Consider the following 23,667-nt stretch of genomic DNA (forward strand, 5'->3'; position numbering starts at 1 on the left):
TAGCTAGCTCTGGGTCGTGTGGTAAGTAGTACTAACTGAAGTACTCAACCTATTTCTGGAGGCTTCTTGATGATCACATCAACATGGTGATTTACTGCAGTAATGAATTCATCATAATATTCACAACGCAACACAGCTATAAGCAACAGAACAGAGTGCCTTACGGTCATCAACGAAAGCACACAATGGTGTACATTCCGTCGGCAACGGAGGCCTATATTGTGCGGTCACTACTAGTCAGTACTCAGTACTCAGTAGCAATAAACAGAAAATGCACACACATAGCTGTTGAATCCGTGCTGCCCAACTTTATGGTATTGGCAAGGAATAAAGTTACGCAAGTTATTACCCGCCTTCACTCGGGCTGGTAGTACTTCCCAGACTTAACAAGTGACAGCCAATTCCAGATGCCACTGAGGCAATATGCAAATGCAATACAACATGTTCTACTTCTATCATTGCACTCGTACAAGATGACTGCCGAAGCCGTGCTAATCTGGTATTTTGATGGTATTAACAAGGAATAAAGTAGTAGCAGGTTTAACAGCCGAACATACTTCACTTCCCCAACATTGGCAGGTGACACAAGATTTTACTCATTTCCAACAGAAAGCTGCAGGGAAGTGAAACTACCTCTAGCTACATGCTATGGATGTTCTTCCGAATACAAAGTAGTATTATTACCACCACTAGAAGAGCTCAAACTCAATGTCGTCTCCATTCAGCCTGAACTCCAGGCACTTGCCTTCCTTCTTCTTCCGTGCCGTCGTGAGGCTTGCCGCGTCGAAGCTTTTCGGAGTCTCAGGCGGTGCAGTCCATCGGATCAATGCCCAGTTCAGGCCTTCGAAGAAGGGATGCCGCTTGATCTCAGCAGCTCCTTTCGTTGAGCCTAGCCGGTACTCCGGATCCTTCACAAGCAACCCTCTGATCAAATCCCGGGCATGGAAGCTGACAGCAGGGTTATCAGGGAACTTCAGCCCCTGCGAGACCACATTTGTCAGTGTCTCCTCATTGCCGGGTCCCCTGAACGGTGTCCTGCCATAGAGTAATTCATAGAGAAAGATGCCAAGAGTCCACCAGTCGACCGAGCTACCATGGCCATCTCCTCTGATAATCTCTGGTGCAAGATATTCATGGGTACCGACGAACGAATTTGACCTTGCATCAGTTGGCTCAACAACAAGCTGTGGCAGTGATGGTTTCTTCTGAGGCTCACCCCTCGGCCGCCGTGGCCTGGAAGGGGTAGAGGAAACTAGCCGAGGCGTGAAGCAAGAAGAATTGGCCCATGACGGTTGGATACAGAGTGGATCAATGCAGCTTTCCGCACAAGGGCCAGAAGGTCTACTAGGTTCATCTCTTCCTACTGATGAGGCCCTTACAAGCATTGGATTTACTGAGCACCTCAGGGACAGATCGAAATCAGAGAGCATAATGTGCCCATCTTCACGAACAAGTATGTTTTCTGGTTTCAGATCGCGATATATGACCCCCAACATATGTAGATATTCCAATGCTAGGAGAACTTCAGCAACATAAAACCTGCAAAATAAAAAGGTAATTCTCCCTGTGAGTTACATCGCTCAAAGAACATACACCAATTGATCAGTTAAAAACATCAATCAGATGGCAGCAAGCAAGACTGTATCAGTGTCTGTTAAATGAGACTATAGCTCGGTTAGTGTGAAGCAGCCACATGGCAATCTCATGTATGTTAGGACATCAAATGAAAACACGATTAATAGAACTTAAGTTCCATACCTAGCAGCAGCTTCTGAAAAGGTCCTGGTAGGCTGTTTCTGTCGTAGAACATGCAGGTCACCGCCAGGGCAATACTCCATGACTAGGCAAGACAGATTATCGGTCGTGAAAAAAGAATACAGAGTTGGAAGAAATGGGTGGTCGAGCATTTGCAGGATCTCCCTCTCAGTTTGTGCTCGAAGCATCTTCTTTCTACTTATCAGGTACTCGATATCCATAACTTTCAATGCGAACATGCATTCAGAACCCACCAATTCAGCTAGATAAACAGTCCCAATATCTCCACAACCAAGTTGTTTGAGAAGCTTGAAGTTCTTCAGTCCCAGGCTCCCTTGTTGGATTGCCATGCGCCTAATGGCCCCCCATCTCACATCTTTTGACATGTGAGGCCTGCAGCCATTGCCACTGAAACTACCATAACTATCATCGCTTATGCTTGTGCTGGTGCTATAATCACCCATGCTGCTCTTTGAGCTTTGGGAGCATTCACCCTTTTCCTTCGATCTTGACAACTCACTGGGCTTTGAACCATGGATCTCACCAACACCACATCCTTTGGTGCCACAATTAGCTCCATCAGTGCTGATAGAGCTAGCCGCAGCCTTCTTGTTGATTGGTGTTGGAGTTCTGGGTTCATCCTGTAGGGCCTCGTGCTTCTTATTAGCTTGAGAATTGGAACTTTTTGCCTCACAAGTCTTGTGAGATACCACTGCAGCAGCTGGTTCTGGTTTGACCTTCTTCTTGGTGGAGGTTTTACTCCGGAACACCAGGCGTGAACCGCCCACAGGAACTGCACGGGGGCTAGATGTTTTCATTTTGCCCTTTCTCTGTTTAGCCACCGCAGGACCTGCAGGCAAATCTTCACTTGCCTCAGATGACTTATTACTGATCACATCTTGGATTCTGGTTTTCTGGACCTTTGTTGTGGTTGGAGATGCTGAACGCACATTTTTCTTAGCTGGGCTTTTGTTCCGTACCTTGTTCTTGGCTTCCGTTGACTTCACCGATGAACTTATTACATCCTTCTCAGGCAAAACGGACACTTTTCCAAACTTATTCTTTTCATCCCGCTCCTTGTTGGTTTGAACCACAACAGATGTATAAAGCTTCTTAATTGCCCCAGCTTCTGGGGTATTTGACACCGCCGTCGGCTTCGGCATCCTCTTCATGGCGGCCATCTCCGACGCCTGCGAGATGCACATCTTCCTCAGGGCCTGTTTCAGGCTCACAGACTCAACAATCTCCGAGCTCGATATCGGCGACTTCCCGAGCGCGATAAGCCTCCTATCCGTGCTCGTCTGCCCAGAAGCCCGTGCGGATGTGCGCACATTAATCGATCTAATGAGCCTATCGAGATCATCCTCGACGGAGCACGACCGCGCTCCATGCTCCTGACCCACCGGCTTCACTCTCACCCTCAGGTGGGTGACACCACCAGGACGGGCATCCTTCGACTCATCCACCAATTCGACTATCTCTGAGCAACCTGAAGAACCCATCTTTCTCAAAAGCCCTCTGCTGCCTCCGGAGCTGCGCCTAGTAGAGCATTAACTCATGCGGCCTCACAACTAACAACCGCATCTGGGGAGGCCATCCAACCGCTGACGCAGCTCAGGTTAGGACCAGTGGTTGCCTGCAGTTCGGTGACCAAAGAGGCAGCTTTCCTGGATCAAGAAGCGGCATCACGGGGCCCTGCAAGAAAATCAAGCACAAACTGGATCAGATAGAGCAAAAAACCCATCTTTGCTCAGGGAAAAAAAACTTAGCAATATACAACAAGGAGTAAGATTAACACTAACGAGAATGGAGAAAAAGCAGCAACCAAATCAAGTGAATCTGCAGCTTGAACCAGAGCCAATCTCGGTGCCCTCCTCCTCAAAATCTCCCCCCACAGCTCTCCTTTTCCCCACCCAAGAGTAGAAATTTGAAAAACACAAAAGAAAGAAAGCAAAAGGAACACAGATGCGGTAGGTGAGGTGGGGTTTTGCTCTATCCCCAGCAAAATGATGCGAGATCCGTTAACCCCTGGAGGCAAAAGCAAGAAGAGGACACAAGCAGCTCAGCCAAAACCACCCCAAAACTTAGGGCCAGCCAAAAACACCAGCATACAAAAAAGAAGGGGAAAATGAAGAAAAAGAACAAAGATTTGTGCCTATTAGATGCGGGGTTTTGCCCTGGAGAAACTTACCGGCAGGAGAACCGCGGTGGCGGCGGCGACGGGACTAGGGTTTAGCTGGAGCGCCGCCGACGAGTAGGACAAGGAGGCGGAGCTGGAGAGAGAGAAGGGAAGAAATGTTGGGTTTTCCTTTGGAGAAGAGTTGAAACGGAGAGAGCTCAGCTTCAGCAGCAGCAATGCGCGCACATCACGAGGAGCAAAGAGGAAGACGAAATGAGAGCGGCTGCCTCTGCCTCTCCCCTCACTCACTCACGCCTACACCTATGCCCTACAAACTTCTGTCACACACACACACACAAACCTATCCTTGCTCTACCATTCTCTCTCTACCACGGTGACCACCGCAAACCGATAAAGGCCCCACCGGGGGCACCACCACCCCTCCCAAGGATTTTACGCTTCTTTATTTATTGGGTCACATTTATTAATATCTGTAGCCACGTATCGCGTGCTGCTACTGCTGTGCCCCTCCTCTCCCCTTTCACGTCTCTCTCCTCGCCCTTTTCATGTCTCTTTCTCTCTCTCCAGACTACCGAGCTTTTCTCTCTCTCTTTTTTTTTTCTTTTTATCTTGTTTTGTCACCCACAACCCTGATGAAGAAAAGGGCAAAAAGAAACGAACGGAACGGAACGGCACGGCCCGTAGATAAAACAATTCATCTACGAGGAGATAGTAGGAGTAGAGTGGTAGAGGCTGCTGTGTCTGGCTATGCTCCGCCTGCGGACACCGGACAGAAAGGGCATCAAAGAATTCACGGTTCCCCGTACTACGATTTCGATTTCGATTTCGATTTCGCCCTAACCTCAGCGCGCGCGTGGCCCGCAGCGTCAGCGGCGCATTATCCTGCCGCGGCAACATGGCTGGAGTAATCACCGGGGCGCTGCGCGTAACGTGATGAGTGGTTTTGGCCAAGCTCATCACTGCGGCCGCGCAGGCGGACGGGAGGCGCAGCGGTGACCGGTGGTGGTACCGTGGTAGGCGGATGGGTGAACGTGAGACGGTCAGCTACTGAGGTGGGCTCGTGATATCGTCGAGCCGTGCGGTGCGTGACGCGCGCGGCCGGCCGCAGCTGGCGAGGCGGCCCACGGGCCACCGCACCACCCCACCACCACGTACAGGTACCACCACCACCACCACAGCCGCACGGTCACAGGCGCCTCGTGCGCGCGCATTGCTGTGCGCCTCCCTCCCCCACACCGCCTCCTCCCGCCTCAGCTGCATTCACTCGTCCGGTCGTTGCTCGTGCACCATGCGTCCACGCCCATCGCCGGCCTATTCGCTTCTCTCCTCAGCTAAGAACTTTCACGGTACGTTTATGTGCCATTCAGCCTCAAGCGGTCAGGATGGGAATGGTTAGGATATGGATTGAACCTAAACCGTTTTAAGTGAGTTCGTTTATCCATGGTTTAATAGGGTTGATCCACCATGAGTCTATTATATCAATAGGTTATACATAGATATCCAAATGGATCGGTTACTCTTATTACATATGGGTAAAACTCGGACCCAAAATTTTTAAACTCGCGTTCACACTATAAAAACTTATCGAATTCAGTTGAATTTTGGTGGGATAATTTATTGTACAGAGAAGCAACTTTGTATAAATTTTGAGCCCTTTATACAAGTGGGGCCCACGATGCATTACTAGGACCCAAAAATTCTAGTTATATGTGTAAAACTCGGACCCAAAATTTTTAAACTCGCGTTCACACTATAAAAACTTGTCGAATTCAGTTGAATTTTGGTGGAATAATTTATTGCACAGAGAAGCAACTTTGTGTAAATTTTGAGCCCTTCATACATGTGGGGCCCATAATGTGTTGCTAAGACCCAAAAATTCTAGTTACATGTAAAACTCGGATCCAAAATTTTTAAACTTGCGTTCACACTTTAAAAACTTGTTAAATTTAGTTGAATTTTGTAGGAATGAATTATTATATAGCGAAGCAACTTTGTACAAATTTTTGAAACATTTATACATGTGAAGTCATTTTAGATCGAACCCCTTGAACCTTAGGTTCTAATGGTTTGATCCGTTTGATCCATTTATATTTTTGGAGCAACCCTACAAATCCGTTAGGACAAATTGATCCGTTTGATCCATTTATATTTTTGGAGCGACCCTACAAATCCGTTATGACAAATTTACGGATAGGTTTAGTGCATAAATGGATCGACCCTAACCATTCCCATCCTTACTCAAGCTTATAAGTAGGAGATTCTCAGCCACGTCAATATTTTCTGTGACCAAACTAAGAACGCGTGACCAAACTAAGACACATGTTATTCATAAAAAATTGGCAGCATCGTTAAGGCAGCCCACACTCGTCGCTAGGGAAAGGAGAGAGGGAGGAAAGAAAGCTCGGCTTGTCTCGACGACTAGGGAGGGAGACCGTCAACGGGGAGGGAAGGAGGGAGCCAAGAAAATCGTCGCCCCTGCTTCCACACTGCACCGTCACCGGGCTCGTTGCTGAGGAGGGGAGCTCAAGGCCAACGCCGGCCATAGTCATGGACGAGGTAGATGAGTCAGCGCTAGACCCGCCCCGTCGCCCCCTTTTTGTACGCCACCAAGCTCTTGCAGTGCCGTACCCTGCCAGTCGGAGGAGGAGAGGTGGTGCCGTCGCCAAACCGGCCGCGGCCGCCTCACTTCCTCCACCATGGAAAATGCAAAGAGGAGGAGCACCGCCGACCTCGCCATCCCTCGCTCCCGTGCCGCCAACCTTGCCACTGCTTTTGGGGACAAGGCGAGGGATGGATCTGGTCGCTCGTCAACTGCTCCCGCGCCACCGACCTTGCCACTCCACCTAACGTCATCGCCCTCGACGCGTGGGCCGCTTCGCCGGCGTTGTCGCCTTGACCTCGCCTCGCTTTATCCGCCATTGGGGAGAGGAAGATAGGAAAAAGGGGAGATGAAAAGTGAAAAAAGGTGATATTAGTGGGACCCACTATAAGTGACTTGCTGTGAAACATGTAGCTAACATTATTCTTTGCTCACATGGCACGTTAGGTTCGGCAAAATGTGGTGGCCAACTGCTAATGCTCTAATCCTCGACAAGGGTCCATGAGTTGGTGCAACTGCGTGGCAACGTCAGTACGCCTCCGCCCTAGCAAGGTGTCAGGGTGGGCTCTGTCTCATTGGTCCTGATACAATACACACGAAACTTTTTCCGTCCCAAAATGTGCATTTTTTTAAGGTAGAGGGGTTTATATTTATGAGTATATGACAGAGATAAAAATTAATGTAACTATCAGTTTTACTACTACATTCATCCCAAATAAATTTATTTTTCACCCATCACACACCAATATAAAACAAAAAAATAGAATACCTTTCAATTAAACTGGCCCGCGCAGATTGTGCAGCTAGCATTATTATATTTTCTCTCGTATAATAGTATATATGTTTTCTCATTATATTATTAAAATATATTACAATGACAACATAATTTTAAATTTTGCAATAACTTTACGAAACTATTAATGTGTAATATTCATATTGTATTTTATATACATGTTAGTTATTAATTATTTTTAATATCAAATTTTAGTTATTTGTAAATTATATATATTCCTATATGGACTCTAGACTCGTCTTTTAATATTTTCTTTTTTTTAATTCTGAATTTTTATTATTTCTAATTGTATTTCTATGTGGACTCTAAACTCATCTTTCAATATTCTTTAATTTTTAATTTCAAATTTCAGTTACTTCTAAATTGTATTCCTATATTAACTATAAACTCTTCTTCCCATGTTTTTATTAATTTCAAATTTTAGTTATTTGTAAATTGTATTTTTATACGTATTCTAAACTCTACTTTTAATTTTATTATGTTTATTCTGAATTTTAGTTAGTTTTAAATTCCTATATGGACTCTATACTCTACTTCTAATATTCCTTATTTTTTTAATTCCGAATTTCTATTTTTTCTTAATTGTATTTCTGTATGAACTCTATACTCTACTTCTACTATTCCTTATTTTTAATTCCGAATTTATATTATTTCCTAATTGTATTTCTTTATAGACTCTATATTCTACTTTTAATATTCCTTATTTTTAATTCCGAAATTCAGTTATTTCCTAATTGTATTTCTATATGGACTCTAGTCTCCTCTTCTAATATTCCTTATTTTTAATTCCGAATTTCAACTATTTCTAAATTGTATTTCTATATGGACTCTAGTCTCCTCTTGTAATATTCCTTATTTTTTAATTCCGAATTTCAGCTATTTATAAATTGTATTTCTATATGGACTCTGCTTTTTTCTTTTTCTCCGATTAATGTGAGAATTTCTAGGCCATGAGAGCGAACGTGGAGGCTCATTTTTCTATTCCTTTAATAATATAATAGATGTCTCTCGACTTTTCTAGTTCCAATGAATTTATCATCTACTTTCATACTTAACTCTAATGTAATAATTATTTAAAAATAAATGTATTTTAAGATAAATCCGAGACAGTAAAAACGAACTCATTTTAAAACGAATAAAAACTTGCTCTAAACCCTTTATATAGGAGGCAGCTCTCCAGTCACGCATAGTACAGCCGACGCCCGAGTCCCGACCAACCAGTCAACCACTGCCTGTCTGCTTCGTCCTGCATCTTCCTTCTTTCCCTCCAGAAAATTTGAAAACGAAGGTTGCCTCATTGCCTGGGCACCATCAGACCCAAATCCTTCCGAGCTGGATGCGGCTGCTCACTCAGTCTCAGCAGTCAGCACTCACTCGCCTCGCATGATAAACCACGTTGAACTGAAGGTTCGGCTGCAAGTACAATCCGCGGTGTTTTAGTTTGGCCGTCCATGTGGGGCGGCCGGGCGCCGGACCGGGCGGGGGTGGCGCCTAGCCGTATACTACGCCGTATATATGGACTATACATGGATCGATCGACGGGAGAACGCCAAATACTGTGAGTACCCCGCGTACCGCCAGAACGATGGCAGCGGTAAAGATTGCCATGAATCTCGTTCCGCATAGCATACGTAATGCTTGTACGACTGTACGACGCAGCTAGTAGTAATGCGACTTCACACGTTAATGAATGCTCCATACTGCTGGGATTGGGATTCGGTGACATACCCCCGTGACATTCTCGGTAACATTGAGTCACTGACATGTGGGTCCAGGCACATGTGGGTCCCACATGTCAGTGACTCAATGTTACCGAGAATGTCACGGGGGTATGTCACCAAATCCTAATCCATAGTGCTGTGGCCACTGGCTAGTGGTCTAATCTGCATTCTTGTGCATTTTATTTGCGCGCGGAATGCGTTACACTCTCTGTTTGTTTTTCTGTTTATAAGGTTGTGTGTTTAGTTCACGCTAAAATTGTAAGTTTAGTTGAAATTATAACGTTGTGATGAAAAAGTTGAAAGTTTACGTAGTTTGGATGTGATGGAAAAGTTGGAAGTTTAAAAAAATATTTCGGAACTAAACACTGAGTAACTGCATGCGTGTAGGGAATAATTATACGGTCGACCGTCTGTGCTAATGATTGCAAGTTTGTAACATACTGTACTGTTTGTAGCAGAAGGCCCTATGATTTTGTAAGGTGGTGTTTGGATCTAAGGACTTAACTTTAGTCTCTATATTTAGACACTAATTTAGAGTATTAAATATAGACTACTTACAAAACTAATTACATAAATAAAAGCTAATTTGCGAGATAAATTTTTTAAGCCTAATTAATCCATAATTAGAGAATGTTTACTGTAGCATCACATAAGCTAATCATGGATTAATTAGGCTTAATAGATTCGTCTTGCGAATCAGTCCAAGATTATGAATGGGTTTTATTAATAGTCTACGTTTAATATTTATAATTAGTGTCTAAACATCCGATATGATAGAGACTTAAAAGTTTTTAGTCCCATCTAAATAGGGTCTAACTCGCACGAATATTTTACTATCACGAGATCGAGTAAGGGCAGGTACAATAGCAGGTTATAAATTAGCTATAAACATATGTCGAGAAGATATAATAGAAGAGAGAAGAGCAATAGGCTACATATTCATAGACAACTACAATACGGATGCCAATACACAATGTGTGCATGGTATGTGAGACCAAGTATTAATAGTATAGTATATATTTATAGATAACTATTGTATGAATTGGTTATTAAATAGACTATGGCTGTACTCACTATTCATGGTTGGGAACTTGGAATAGTACGCACGGAAAAAGGAGCGGTCCATTAGGACAACAACAATGTATATGGCAAAAGTAGTCTATAAAGATGGGACCCATATATATGAACTTTAGCTATTGTAACCTTCACAATGTATATGGATAGTAAATAGTATTAGTAGGAGAGAATAGATAGAGACAAATAATATATTGTATTCTCTATGGGCAGCCCATATGCTTATGGGTAGTTTTTGTTATTTCTTTCCTATGGACTAGTTCCACAATATTGCTAGGTGGCTGAATCAAATACTATATTGCTTATGGACCACTTTTGAAATACATGGTGGATGCCCTTAGCACGTGATTAATCAAGTATTACCTATTTTTTCAACGATGGATTAATTTGATTTTTTTAAGCAACTTTCGATAGAAACTTTTTTAAAAAAGCACCATTTAGCAGTTTATAAAGCATGCGTGCGGAAACGAGGGAGAGGGGTTGGGAAAAGGGATACCGAATACACCCTATAAATAATTTTGAGTTAATAGTTGGCTATACTATTAAACTTCTCTAACTTGACTATCTTCAGCCCGTGCCATGATTACGATTTTTCGAGTGTCTTGAGTACACAAAAACGCATCAGCAATGATAATTAAGATTACTGGTGGTCATTATACAATAGTGTGTTTACTTTATTTTTTTATTAACAAGGAAGGTAACCCACGCATTCACGTGAACATGAATCGTAGATTGTGTTTGGGAAACTTATAAAGGTGGAATATTAATCAAAACTTATAGAAGATCATTTATCTTGTTTGGATTTTTTGAGCACATTTAGAAAAAAAACATAATATTTTCTCTAGTTAAATGCACTCAATTTTTTATGCAATGGCTCAGACTATTTATATTTCAGTTAGTTATTCTTGCTTATGTAGTGTGAGTTTAGCTATACATGTTTCAAAACATGATATCATGCATGGTGTGACCTGCATTGTTGAATTATTTCTTTTTCTATTGACAAATTGAATATGTATTTTTTATTTCTATTTCAATACTATAGATTTAATTTAGCTATGCATGTTTGTAGAATGTAGAATGATTCATATTGATATAATATTTATTGGAAGACTTTAATATTTAGATAGCCTGCAAAGTGCACAGGTGAACTGTGCCCAAATGCTATAATTATATAGCAAAATATCAGCATATGTATCTTATATTGTTATTTTAGTTATAACGAGAGAACAGTTAGACATAAATTTATTAGAGCTAGTTGTTTTAGTGAAAATCAAAGCTAGTTGTTTTTTTATCTAATTTATTAGAACGTCACGTAGCGTTATAGGAGCATTTATATGAGCGTCACATGGTATTTAGTTGCGTTTATAGGAAATTTAATGGACTTTTACTGTGCAATAGATAGATTGGATATCGTGGATATAATTTAGTAACATCTGTTTGTAGAATTATTTAAAGTAAAGTAATATATGTTTTAACTTTTTTTAGTTAAAAAATACTTCCTTGTTATATTTGGTTGCCATATAAAGCATATGGCGCATAGAACAGCATATATCTTATATTATTTATTTAGTTAAAAATAAAATAACAATAAAAAGATATGTGGCTTAAATTGGAGATTGGATATTAGGAAAGGAAAAACAAGATGAGGCGAGAAGGAGTTATGTACGTACGTACCAACCAAAGGATGGGAGATGGGTATATGTGGAGAGGGGAATTTTGTTTTTTATTAGATCTAATGGCTAACAATATTGAACCCACCAATTTAAAGAAAAATCAACGGTTAGATTTTGTAGTGCCACTTGGCGGTTTAGGAGCGTTTGTAGGAGCGACACATGGCAGCTTAGAAGCGTTTGTAGGAAGTTTCATGGATTTTTATTATATAATAGATAATAGATAGATAGTTCTAAAAAATTAACCCAAGGTACGTATTTTTGTTATTTCAGAAGCTACGTAGTTTTGTCCACAAAGCTACCACACCTTAGTATCATGGAAAACAATAGTCATCAAATTAAATGTCTCGGTTTTGGAAGAAAGAAAATCATAAAGCTAGTTAGGGCATCACCAATCTATATTTGCCAACTGGTAAATAATGTGGGACCTAACAAAAGTAAGTATCCGTATGTTAAAAGCTCAACAATACACCCACAATAATATAAAATTTAGTAGAGCCAATAGCTTGAAGGAAGAGGGGGTGAATATAAATACCTACCAAAAGAATAAATGTTTTTTTAATTCTTACTACCAAGTTGTACTGCTATTGCTTGGTAATAGGCTAATAGCTATTTGGGTAATTTGGAACCGTGCCATTATAATTTTATAAAATTTAAGATATGCCATCGGTATCTCAATGACATGTAGGACCCACATGAGTCAATGACATGTAGGTCAGGATGGCATATCTCAAATTTTACAAAATTATAATAGCATGGTTCTAATTTTTCCTTACCGGGGGTACTGGTTCCACAATGCTTACTACCTGCTAGGAGGATTAAACTATTACCTATTACCTAGTTTGGTGCATATTGTGAATGTCCTTAGCGCTCTGCCTTCAGCTCTCTTGCTTTCATTGCCTTCAGCTCTCTTGCTTTCATTGCCAAACTGTAAATGGCGGTATCTGAGCATGCTATGAGTAACCGTCAAAAATAATAATATGAGTAAGAAAACCCGTCCGCCAATAATAATAAAACATATGTTCTGTCAAAAAGAAATAAAGTGATAAATTGTAAGAGAACTAGGTATTTTAGCGTTGTTTCTAGACCTACAGACTTTTTTTTTTGCCATGAAAAACCTATAACCATTTTGAATGTTGGGACTTGTGAGGCAACCCTAAATTAGTGTTACGTCGGTAATGATTTTTTTCAATAGTTGAGTAGTTTTCATTTTGTTCTGTTCTCTAAAAACAATGGATACTACCTCCGTCTCATTATAAGTGCAACCGTGAGTTTCCGTGTTCAACTTTCATGGTCCGTCTTATTTGAAATTTTTTTATAATTAATATTTTTATTTTTATGAGATAATAAAATATGGGTAGTACTTTATACGTGGCTTATGTTTTTAATTTTTTAAAAAAATTAAATTAGACGGACGATTAAAGTTAAGTAAAAAATTATGGTTAGTAGTAACCAATAAAACGCCATTCTTCTTGTTTTCTTTCCATGGGCCCATATGTCAGTTTGCCTAAGGTGTTTTGAAATTTTAAGCTTGCGAATTCAGGTGACTAGCTAGAAAAGCAAGCATGGCTTGTAGTACTTGTTCGGTACTACCAACTGCAAGTTGATACTAGTACAGTATGTTATTAAATTATTATAGGGCATGTTCACTTTGATAAAAAAAAACCTATTGCACTTGCCAAAATTTTAGTAGTATTTTTTATATAGTTACTAAAATTTAGCAGCAAACTAAATGTAGATAATTTTTTAACAACTTTACCAAAACTTGGTAAGGTTAAAAATGACATCAAAATTAACAAGGCTCATAGTATGTAGACTGGTAATTTTTTTAGACGAATCCAAACTAGTACAGTACAGTATTATTTGTTTACTAATGTGTGCGCAAATCACAATCGAAGCAGTAGTATATTGGTTGAACTGTGCACGACCTCGATCGTCACAATCCTCTGGATTTTCTTCTGCCGCCTGAAGATGTAACCACTCCCATGTTGGCATATACCACTCCGTACCAAAATCCAAAATAAGTGTAGCCATAGATATCAGTGTTCAACGTTTGACCGTCCATCTTATTTAAAAAATTTATGAAAAATTTAAAAATATTTAGTCACACATAAAGTACTATTCACGTTTTATCTTCTAATAGCAATAAAAATACTAATCATACAAATTTTTAAAATAAGATGAACGGTCAAACGTTGAACGTGAATAGTGTAAAACTGTACTTATTTTGGTACAGAGGGAGTATTATCAACGATTTTTTAGCATTTCAAAACGGACGCTCCGTGGTACTACCGGACTAGCCACAAGTTGAGATCGCGTTTGATCTTTCAAAAAAGAGATCATGTTCGAAAAGTTAAACAAGAGCAGTAGCATGCACGTCATCTCTTGGAGAGAAACAAGGCGAAAGCTAGCGTAGCGTGGCTCGTATAAAGTCCAAGCGAACTTTAAATTTTCTCATCAAACAAGTCATCCCCTGATCGAAATGGCCCAATATGTGGCTTGCTGATCAGTGAGCTCGTGTCGGCTCAACCGTGTACCAGCCAACCACGATTTGCTCGTTTGCATAGCCTCGCTAGCCGTTTCACCCTCACATCCACCGCGGCGCGCGTACGGTACGACTCGTACCGCGGAAACAGGGGGATCGTTCGCCTTCACCGTGTGTCAAAACGGGGGCCCCGGCTGGCCTCCCGTAGAGTGGAATCTACTACTAGGAGGAGTATCTCTTCCTCTCTTCTCCTAGTCGTACGGAAAGGTCGCTCGCAGCCACAGCAACGAGGCAAAGAAAGCGCGCGAGGCGACCGATCGCTCTCGGCCACAGCAACGATCTCCTTCCGTGCCGGGGACCCCCCCCCCCCCCACCCGCACCCCGAGCGTCCGTCTCTCCACGACGTACTTCCTCCGTCTAAAAAAAGACAAACTCCGGTTTCTGTGTACAACATTTGACCGTCCGTCTTATTTAAAAAAAATATGAAAAAAATTAAAAAGACAAGTCAGGCATAAAATATTAATCATGTTTTACTCCCTCCATTCCAAATTGATCTACATATTTCATAGGTACACCAAGACCAAGAAAAGTTAATAAATCTCTCATACTATATTTACTCTAGTAACAAAATCGATGCATGCACCATCTCTACTATTTCATAGCCAATAGTAAATCAAGATATTGCATGTGGTTTATAAATACTTGTGTGCATGGATGCATGCATAAATGTCCATTTACTCCAATGCACAAATAACGAATAGACTTAATAAATAAACACAAATATATAGATCATTTAGGAATAACTTAAAAAACTATATGTAGATCAATTTGGAATGGAGGGAGTATCATCTAACAACAATGAAAATACAAATTATAAAACAATTTGATATAAGACGGATGGTTAAAGTTAGACACATAAATTCAGAATTTGATTTTTTTTTGGACGAAGGAGTACGCCGTAGGCCCGTAGCACGGCAGCAACAGCGGCTAGCGCAACCGGGGCTGGGCGCACGGAAACGCAGCTGCACACGTTGGCGCGGGCCGCGGGGCGGAGCGCGCGCGCGGTCGCTCGCTGCATCGGATCGGAAATCGTCGGATGGATGCGGACAAGGCGCGACACACAAATACGCGTATCACGCGCGCTCGCAGGTGGGGCGGGTGCCACATGCCGCCGCGGAGGTATCCAAGGCTTTTTTTTTTTTTTTTTGGCTAGCCCGCGACCGCGAGGCAAACAGGACTACACGTCTACTACTACACCAACGAAGGAATCCCGTTAAACCTCTCACGGCCGGCCTCAGGAGCAGAGAAGAGATAAGACGGATCGTGCATATCTACAGAGACTCGCGAGGCCGTGTGCGCTTAACCTGCAGTGACTGGTGCCGGGGCCCTCTCGTCTAATAATACTAGTACTAGCTGCTGCTAGTAGTATCAGTTCGTTTTGGATGTTTCTGCCGGTTCAACACGATGTCACGATCCGCTGCTACTACCGGGGGACAGCGCATGGGCGTGTACAGCGGACGCAATGCATCCTTCGTCTCCGCGAGGAGAAGTATCGACGTGTTCCACGGCGCCGTGCCTGCCTCTAGCTTCTCTACAGCTCATCAGCTCTCATCATCATCAGCAGATCATCTGCTCAGCTCGAGCGTTGCAAGTTTGGACGGGCGCACACAGTAACACAGGAGATTGGCACGGCCAACGTCGTAATATCTCTAGACTATATAGGTACTAACTAATCCATTTTATTTCTTGTTAATTACTTACAGCATCTATCTCGCTAGCTAGGCCATAATTCGCTTCGGCTATATATGTGGTAGACCAGTTGTTAGCAGTGATTTTCATGCCACGCAGGTCAACACGGGCACATCAGTACATCACCTAACGTTACTTGTAGCTTACCTATAGATTGAAAAGGGTGGCACTAATTTTCTCGTGTACAGCCACGCATAGGTGAGGCGTCACACACGCCATTAACCAGCTAGAGTTTTTTCTGTCGAAACTCTGCCTTTTTGCGTGGTCCTTTCACGGTGTTAAATACTAACACAAAGAGAGATTACCTGCATGCATACGAGCGGGCCGGATTTGGATTGACCACTAAAACAGAACTGTCGGACAGGGCGCGAGAGACCGTGCAAAGAGATTGATCACCAAAAATTTCACCGCCCACTGTGCTGGAAATTAACCGGAGGCGAGAAACTAATGCAGATGGTAAGGAGTGTACTGTGTACTGCTTGTGTTTATGAGAAGACAAGTACGGCGTTTACAAATGCATCTGTGCTCCTGCTTGATGGAGTCGTTTTGGCTGTACCCAAGGAAACAGCTGCTATGACCTGTGACGTACGTACAGTAGCCTGAATACATGCTGGTATCCTTGGATGGTATACAATGAAAGCACGATATGATAGTATCATGGTATCAACTATGAGTAGAAGTATGGGAGTATGGAGGTGGAGCCATGGAGTTGGTTGCAGAATTGTATCATCGTCTGGTTGAGATAAAATAAAACTTCGTATAAGATCGAGAATCCAAGAACGGTGTGGAATAATCAACATTCAGCAATGTACTTGGCCTACCTGTCGATTCTCATGATGTCCCAACAGGCCGGTACTTATCAGTTCTTTGAATTTCACAAAACATTATACAGTGGTAGGTAGACACAGACATATACAGTTTGAGTCTGCAAATTGCAAGTGGAGATGTTGGTGTTGGACAGTCAGGAAAGGAAAGCAAAATGCCCACTCATGAGTAATGATAATAAGCATGTGTAGCTCCTGTTAACAAGAGGCCAGTGTGTAGATACTGTTTGCAGATCTCACAACACTCCTAGTAGCACTGAAGCCCCCCGGATCGGAGTAAGGGGATTCATGCAGCGATCCATTTCAGAGAAGTTCATACGGGCGAGTTGGAAGCTTGTAGCCAGGTGCTGTGCAAGAACACATAACAGACAATTCTGTCCTGAAGACTTGAGACAGATGTGAGGTCTCACAGGTGTAGTATGCGTGTTAGCAGAACGGTCAAATTGTCAGGACTCAGGACTACGTGGATGCGTGCGGTGCTGCTCCGACGGCAAGAGCAAAGCGGGCATCGTGTAGGCATCGGGCTGTTTCTGCCATCTCATACAGTCATACTCCATCTCACAACTGAAAATCAGCCCAGAATTTTTCAGAAATATCATGGTGTGAAAACAGCCTGCTAATGAATCAACCACGAGGAAAATGGAGCCAACATGGTAAAACACAATCATGACAGGCACAATCCAAAATAGAGAGAAAAAACGTGGTTCACCAGAAATTACTATTACCTCCGTTGTTCCGCCCTAAAATATAACAACATTTAGCTATGTGTTTAAATTTATAGCTAAAAATACTTATATTTTAGGACGGAGGGAGCAGTAAGCAGCCGATCAAACATAGTACTAGTAGAAAGCATACTCTTTCTCGGTGTTTTGAAATTTGAACTGGTACTCGAGAAAAGCAAACCTGAACCGTGTGCCTCATGCCTCATGCCTGCACTGGGCTATCGATAAATGGGCCGTAAGACAAGTCTATGGGCCACTGTTTAGGCCCATATCTTCGTTGGAGAAAGCCCACAAGCGGCAGGAGTTGGGGAAACCTGAGCCGTAAACCCTCTCTCCTCCTCCGGTCTCCTTCCTCCCCTTCACCTCCGCGGCGCGCCGTCGGTCGCCGCTCGCCGCCGCCTTCTGGTTCTTCTCCGGTCTATTTCCCCGCGGGATTCGTCGCGGACACTCCGGTTGGTTGGTGTATCTGTATGTGATTCGTCCCACGCTGCTCCCCGTCGCCTCCCCTAAGACGAATCGAAGCTGACATTTTCTGGTGTTTTTTTTTCCATGATTGTTGGCTGCAAGAAGTCGGTTCGAGTTGCCAAAATCTGATTGTTCTCCGGAGGTGAAGGTTTACTAGGCAATCATGGATGGTACGCACGCGCTGGCTCTGTTGCCCATTCCCATTTCGTTAAGCTTTGTTTATTTTGTGTCAGTTGGGGAAGTAAATCTTAACAAAACTTGGTCATCCTCTCTTGCCCAAACCGCCTAAAAAGTTTGGAGGATCAAATTGTGTTTTAGCACATAGGTTGTGCAGTTGGTTGTTAATGCAAGCTTAGTGGCGATTGTAGTTGCCTGGGCTTGAGTTAATTTTGAAGTTCGTAATGGCAACTGTGAGGAAATAACTCTCTTTTTTTTCTCTCGATCATAAAAAACTGATGACTTTTGCTGATCATGCAAGAACCAGACCTATGCTATCAGCAATTCAGCATTAATAAACCACTGTGGCACAGTCAGGAACTAACTCTCTAGTCAGTATCATGCAGTATAACCAGCATGCCAGAGAACCTGATCTTACTTTCCAAGTTCGTGCATTTCAAGTGTAACTTCTATTCGTGGCCCTGTGCAAATGATGGTAGTTTTTCATACATATTTTTCAACAGTCGATAAGCAGGAAACGATGGAAGAGACCATTCTTGTTGGTGATGATCTCATGCGTGGGTTGCCATCCCCTGTCATACCAAAGGAAATTGCTTCACATGTCCTTGACGGTGTTGAGATTTGTGATGGCATACTCAAAAATCTTTTCTTATGTGAGTTACTGATTTCTCTGACATAAAAATCATGCTTTCCTTACTCCATATGTAGTAAGTACTATAATAAAGCAATTATATGTTACAGGTCTGCAAATCAATGATATTGAGCCGTTTTGCCAAGATGAAATTGTACTATACCGACAATGTGCTGAGAAAAGGGTCAGTTGTATTATAATTATTTGAAAAATGGCAGGTAAATTTTCCCTTATTGTTTAACATGTTACTTTATCTCCTATTTTTACAGGACAAGGAAATAAGAGAGCGGCTGCAGGATAGTGAATATAAGCTGGGTTTTTCAATGCCCCTGGAAGAAGCTAAGGAAAGAGCTACCCAACTCCAATCAGAAATCACACTGCTTGAAAGGTAGCCAAACATGGCACTTCTACCCTACATGTATTCAATGATCAAAGTGTGATTAGCAGCTCGTTTTATACAGTTTCCTGATTAACATTCAACTGTTGTGAGCCCGTGTGAAGTGTTCAGGTCCTAAATAAGAGATACTGTACTAGACATTCCAAGAGTATGTCCTTGCGCCTGTTTTCTTGTGGTAATACGTAAGGCCATATATTTTGATGAGATCAAACGAAAATGGCCATTTAGACTGCATAAAGAAAGGCGACGTAAATAATTTATATATACTATACTGAATTTCAGATTGAGATTCCTAGATGGTTATTGTATAGTGCTTAACCTAATGCTCTGTGTAACACTTATAATTGCCTGCATCTGCTCTGGGGATTTAGTGGCATATGAGAGAACTACGTGGTTCCTGCCTGATAGACTACAGGCAGGATCTTCCTAGGCCTCACAATCCACACGCGGTTGTCTGTTCCGATGAGTTGTACTTGTTCTTGTGCTTGACAGACCTATGAGTCTATGAGTATCACCAGGAATAAGGCCAAACACTTGTAAGAGTACCTTGTAACCATAATTCAGCACCATACAAAATGAATCATTGGATTTTCTGAATTTTCTAATGATTTATCCACACGATTTCATCAGTTTTGCTTGTATGTGCTTTCATATTTCTATTATAGGCGCATGATTCTTGCTAGTGGACTTGAGGGCATGGAAGGATTTCGCCAAAGATGGAGCTTACATGGACAGCTTGGAGACACAAGGTATTAAACTTTGTATTGGTCATGCGTTGTGATCATCTATGTCATAGTTGAAACTCGAAAGAGCTCACTTGTAATTTGTAAATGTGGAATTTGAATATTAAGAAGCTAGTGGGCCTATGGTGATTAACCATGTTTTTAACTATTCGTATGCATTTGAATAATTTATTAATTCAAATCCAGATGGTGGATTAAAATTGCAATATATACATATAAAAAACAAGGCTTGTCATTTTTTTTCCTTCCGTGCAGTTGAGATTAAATTTACATCTGAAGTATCATTAATGCATTATGTTTTTGGTGATGTGGAGGATCTGCTTCAGATGAAATGAAGCTGTTACAACCCTAGTCTCCCATGTGTAGGCATGGGTGTCCTTTTATGTGGTTGTCTGTGCTGAGCCTTGTGAAGGGTTGTTTTTCAAGCACTGTGCCATCCTTCATCCTTTTTATTTCTGGGATGTCTTCCAGTCATGATTTCCCCATTATAAGCATAAAGTACTGAACAAATTATATACAAAGGAATTGCATTCAAAATTTCTGGTCACTCCAGTTGAACTTTTGAATTATTTGAGTTCAGAAATGAACTTAATTCTTCATATTGCATGCCAAGCTGTTTTTTCTCTGTTATTCCATTTTGCATGCCAAGTTGTTTTTTCTCTGTTATTCTATTTTGCATGCCAATTTGTGTTTTTGCTGTTCCATTTTACATTGTTTTTTTTTGCAGGAAAAGGTTGGAAGCGCTGAACAGTGGAATCGTAAAAAGAGGGAGCCAAAGTTCTCCAGTGCAAGAGACAACTCCTGCAGTCAGGAAGAGGTGGTTCCTTTGGTAGGTTAGTTTTCGTTTTCTGATTTGCAAACCAGTGTAGCATATGGTATATTATTGGCCATGGGCATGCACTCGTTCCTTTCCACAGTATGCTGTCTCCAAACCAACAATCGCACCTGCTAACCAGTACAATTTGCATTTATACATAGGCTCCACCCCCAACTTCCAACTTTCCATCACATCACATCACATCCAAAACTTTCCTACACACATAAACTCCTAACTTTTTTTTTTCCAAACTACCAACTTTCCCCAAACTTTCAACTTTTTTCAGTAACTAAACACAGTCATAGCTGCGAGTCTAATGTGAGATCCAGGAAGTCAAAACCGTGGAGCCATTGCTCCTAATACACTCATACATCTTGCTGTGCCTTGTGAACTTACCATAGCCAACCAAATGATCTGTAATTTTTCCACTATTGCCTGGATTGTTTTCGTTGTCAGTAGAGTAATTACTAATTAGCTGGTACACTCAATCCAGTACGGTATTGTTGAAGTACATTGATCCAGATATCCGGAATAGCCTATTAGATTTCTTGGAGCAACATCCTGAAGCAAGATAGCAACTTGAGATCTAGTGTGTTTTCATGGACAATAACACGTGCGTCCCAGGTCATGCTTTACGCCTCACGATGAAGATTACACCGTACTCGTGTCTTCATCAGTTATTCCACTCAAAACCGCATTCCTGAAGATTCGTTGAACCTTTGTGGCCATGCTCACTTGGGTTAGGACATATTCTCGGCGTTTAAGTCTAGTGTGGAAAGATTGTTCAGGTACCCCCCCCCCCCCAACCCAACCCCCCCCCAAAAAAAAAAATGGATGTGAGTATTGGAAGAATGGGAGTATTGGATTTACGTTTTTGCGTTAGAATCAAGATGGACAAGCAGATAAACACTTTATTTTTCGTTAGGGAGGAAAGGAAAATATAAATAACTATGGAACAGGCTGATAAGGGTGAGTTAGGGAGAAAAGGAAAATATAAATAACTTTGGAACAGGCTGATAAGGGTGGATCCTGCGGTTGCCATAACGTAGAGAAGATTGTACTCGAAACCAAGATCAAGAACAAGCAACCGCATTCCGTTGGCCGGGATGTCAAGCGTGGAATCGTTTCATGTGGAGCTCGCCGCGCGAGTGAGAGAGAAGTTGACTTCCCCAGACTTGATTGGCGAAAAAGCCATGCTTAATTCCAACGACACACGCTTGGTCAGAGCTCAATATGCCACCAATAGACCCCGCCTATAAAAAAGCGCGCGAGCCTGTTCCATCGTATCACAACCACTAACGTGCGTTCACCCCCCTAACAACTATCTCACCCCCCTAACAACTATCTCACCGGCTCGATCAATCTCTCACCGGAGATGGTGCCCGTCCGGCCGTCCGCGGCGGCGCTGCTGCTCGCCGCCACCGCTTTCCTCGTCGTCGCGGTGGGCGCCCAGCCGCTGAGCCCGGACAGCCCCATCCTGAGGGACCCCAACGTGATCCCCATCTACATGACCCCCGGCTCGTCGCCCACCGTGGCGAGCTGCTACAACCAGAACAACACGGCGTCGGGCCCCGACTGCACGGTCGAGCCGCGCGCGTGCCCGCGCGGCTGCCGCGACATGTGCTACGTTCACTGCCCCACCTGCAAGCTCGTCTGCCGTAAGAAAACGCATCAAAAAGTTCAAAACAGAATGCATATCATGCATGGTAATAGTAGGTAGGCGCGTTACGTTTGGGGTGGTTTTTGATGATCGGTTTTGCATGTCGGGTTTTGGACTGTGACTGGTGCATGCAGTGTGTGAGCTGACCGGCACGGAGTGCTACGACCCGCGGTTCGTCGGCGGCGACGGCAACAAGTTCCTGTTCCACGGGCGCAAGGACGCCGACTTCTGCCTGCTCTCCGACGCCAACCTGCACATCAACGCGCACTTCATCGGCAAGCGCAACGCGGCGGCGGCACGGGACTTCACCTGGGTGCAGGCCCTCGGCATCCGCTTCGGCGGCCACCGCCTCTACCTCGGCGTCAGGAGGACCGTCAGGTGGGACGCCGCCGTCGACCGCCTCGTGATCACCTTCGACGGCGCGCCCGTCGAGCTGGACGCCGTCCCCGCCGCCAGCTGGAGCCCAGCCTCCGTTCCGGCGCTCTCGGTCTTCCGCACCGGCCCGGCCAACGGCGTGGTGGTGCGCCTCGACGGCCGGTTCCGCATCGTCGCCAACGCGGTGCCCGTCACGGAGGAGGACTCGAGGATCCACGGCTACGGCCTCACCGCCGACGACAGCCTCGCCCACCTCAATGTGGCGTTCAAGTTCTACTCCATCAGCGCCGACGTGCACGGCGTGCTGGGCCAGACCTACCGCCCCGACTACGTCAGCGCCGGCGTGGACGTGGGCGCCAAGATCCCGGTCATGGGTAGCGCCGGGAAGTACGCCGTTTCCGACATCTTCGCCACGGACTGCGAGGTGGCGCGCTTCGCCGGCGAGGACGGCGCGCTCGCCTCGTCCGTTGGCATGGTCGACGCGCCGGCCGACGCGCTCTGCGGCAGCGGGAAGGGCAGCGCCGGCCTGGTCTGCAAGAAGTGAGGTGAGAAAGCGAAGTCGTAGAGCTGTTTTTTCTCGGTGTTTAATTACCTATATAAACTAATATAGTAATATATACGTGCTTAGCTGCTGCTACGGTTATTAGTGGTAGTTCAAAGAATAAAAGATTTGGTGATAATTGTCGCGTGTTAGTCGTCGTCGAACGAGCAAACGCTGGGAAGGGAACAAAGTGTTTCTCACTTGTCAGTGCCGTGATTTAGGATGAGATTGCCCGGTTCAAACTTCAAAATCGTGTCGTTGCAATCCTATATCCTCTTTTGTAATCGTGTTTGAGAATAAAAGTTGAACACTGAAGCTTAATTTGTTAC

At 43.4% G+C, this 23,667-nt stretch overlaps 3 protein-coding genes across 5 annotated transcripts; 2 read left to right on the top strand and 1 right to left on the bottom strand.

The window, feature by feature from the left end:
- Positions 1-474: 474 nt before the first annotated feature.
- LOC4335767 (serine/threonine-protein kinase D6PK) lies at positions 475-4,120 on the bottom strand. 2 transcript variants are annotated; one of them, XM_015778059.2, is made up of 3 exons: positions 3,947-4,120; positions 1,759-3,450; positions 475-1,539 (listed from the first exon to the last, which is right to left on the bottom strand). In XM_015778059.2, the coding sequence occupies exons 2-3, from the start codon at positions 3,255-3,257 to the stop codon at positions 690-692; spliced, it is 2,349 nt and encodes a 782-aa protein (XP_015633545.1). In that variant the 5' UTR covers positions 3,258-3,450; positions 3,947-4,120; the 3' UTR covers positions 475-689. The 2 variants fall into 2 exon arrangements, with proteins under 2 accessions (XP_015633545.1, XP_066165740.1); XM_066309643.1 differs by lacking the exon at positions 3,947-4,120 and adding an exon at positions 3,558-3,783.
- A 13,711-nt stretch (positions 4,121-17,831) lies between these two features.
- On the top strand, positions 17,832-20,916 carry LOC112936015 (uncharacterized). Of its 2 annotated transcripts, none has more exons than XM_015778175.3 (7): positions 17,832-18,000; positions 18,100-18,167; positions 18,678-18,827; positions 18,916-18,989; positions 19,075-19,193; positions 19,868-19,951; positions 20,673-20,916. In XM_015778175.3, exons 2-7 carry the CDS (start codon positions 18,161-18,163, stop codon positions 20,776-20,778), a joined length of 540 nt encoding a protein of 179 aa, XP_015633661.1. In that variant the 5' UTR covers positions 17,832-18,000; positions 18,100-18,160; the 3' UTR covers positions 20,779-20,916. The 2 variants fall into 2 exon arrangements, with proteins under 2 accessions (XP_015633661.1, XP_015633659.1); XM_015778173.3 differs by having other exon boundaries at positions 18,103-18,167.
- A 1,111-nt stretch (positions 20,917-22,027) lies between these two features.
- Positions 22,028-23,666, top strand: LOC4335768 (uncharacterized). The gene is made up of 2 exons (XM_015778169.3): positions 22,028-22,420; positions 22,557-23,666. Exons 1-2 carry the CDS (start codon positions 22,138-22,140, stop codon positions 23,339-23,341), a joined length of 1,068 nt encoding a protein of 355 aa, XP_015633655.1. The 5' UTR covers positions 22,028-22,137; the 3' UTR covers positions 23,342-23,666.
- Position 23,667: the final 1 nt, after the last annotated feature.

This window comes from Oryza sativa, chromosome 4 (assembly GCF_034140825.1).
Source record: "Oryza sativa Japonica Group chromosome 4, ASM3414082v1".
Taxonomy (NCBI): domain Eukaryota; kingdom Viridiplantae; phylum Streptophyta; class Magnoliopsida; order Poales; family Poaceae; genus Oryza; species Oryza sativa.

Coding starts and splice junctions, on each gene's coding strand:
- LOC4335767 (XM_015778059.2), bottom strand. CDS start 3,257: ATGGGTTCTTCAGGTTGCTCAGAGATAGTCGAATTGGTGGATGAGTCG. Junction 1,540..1,758: donor TTTTCAGAAGCTGCTGCTAG/GTATGGAACTTA, acceptor TTTATTTTGCAG/GTTTTATGTTGCTGAAGTTC.
- LOC4335768 (XM_015778169.3), top strand. CDS start 22,138: ATGGTGCCCGTCCGGCCGTCCGCGGCGGCGCTGCTGCTCGCCGCCACC. Junction 22,421..22,556: donor CACCTGCAAGCTCGTCTGCC/GTAAGAAAACGC, acceptor TGGTGCATGCAG/TGTGTGAGCTGACCGGCACG.
- LOC112936015 (XM_015778175.3), top strand. Junction 19,194..19,867: donor GAAATCACACTGCTTGAAAG/GTAGCCAAACAT, acceptor TTTCTATTATAG/GCGCATGATTCTTGCTAGTG. Junction 19,952..20,672: donor GGACAGCTTGGAGACACAAG/GTATTAAACTTT, acceptor TTTTTTTTGCAG/GAAAAGGTTGGAAGCGCTGA.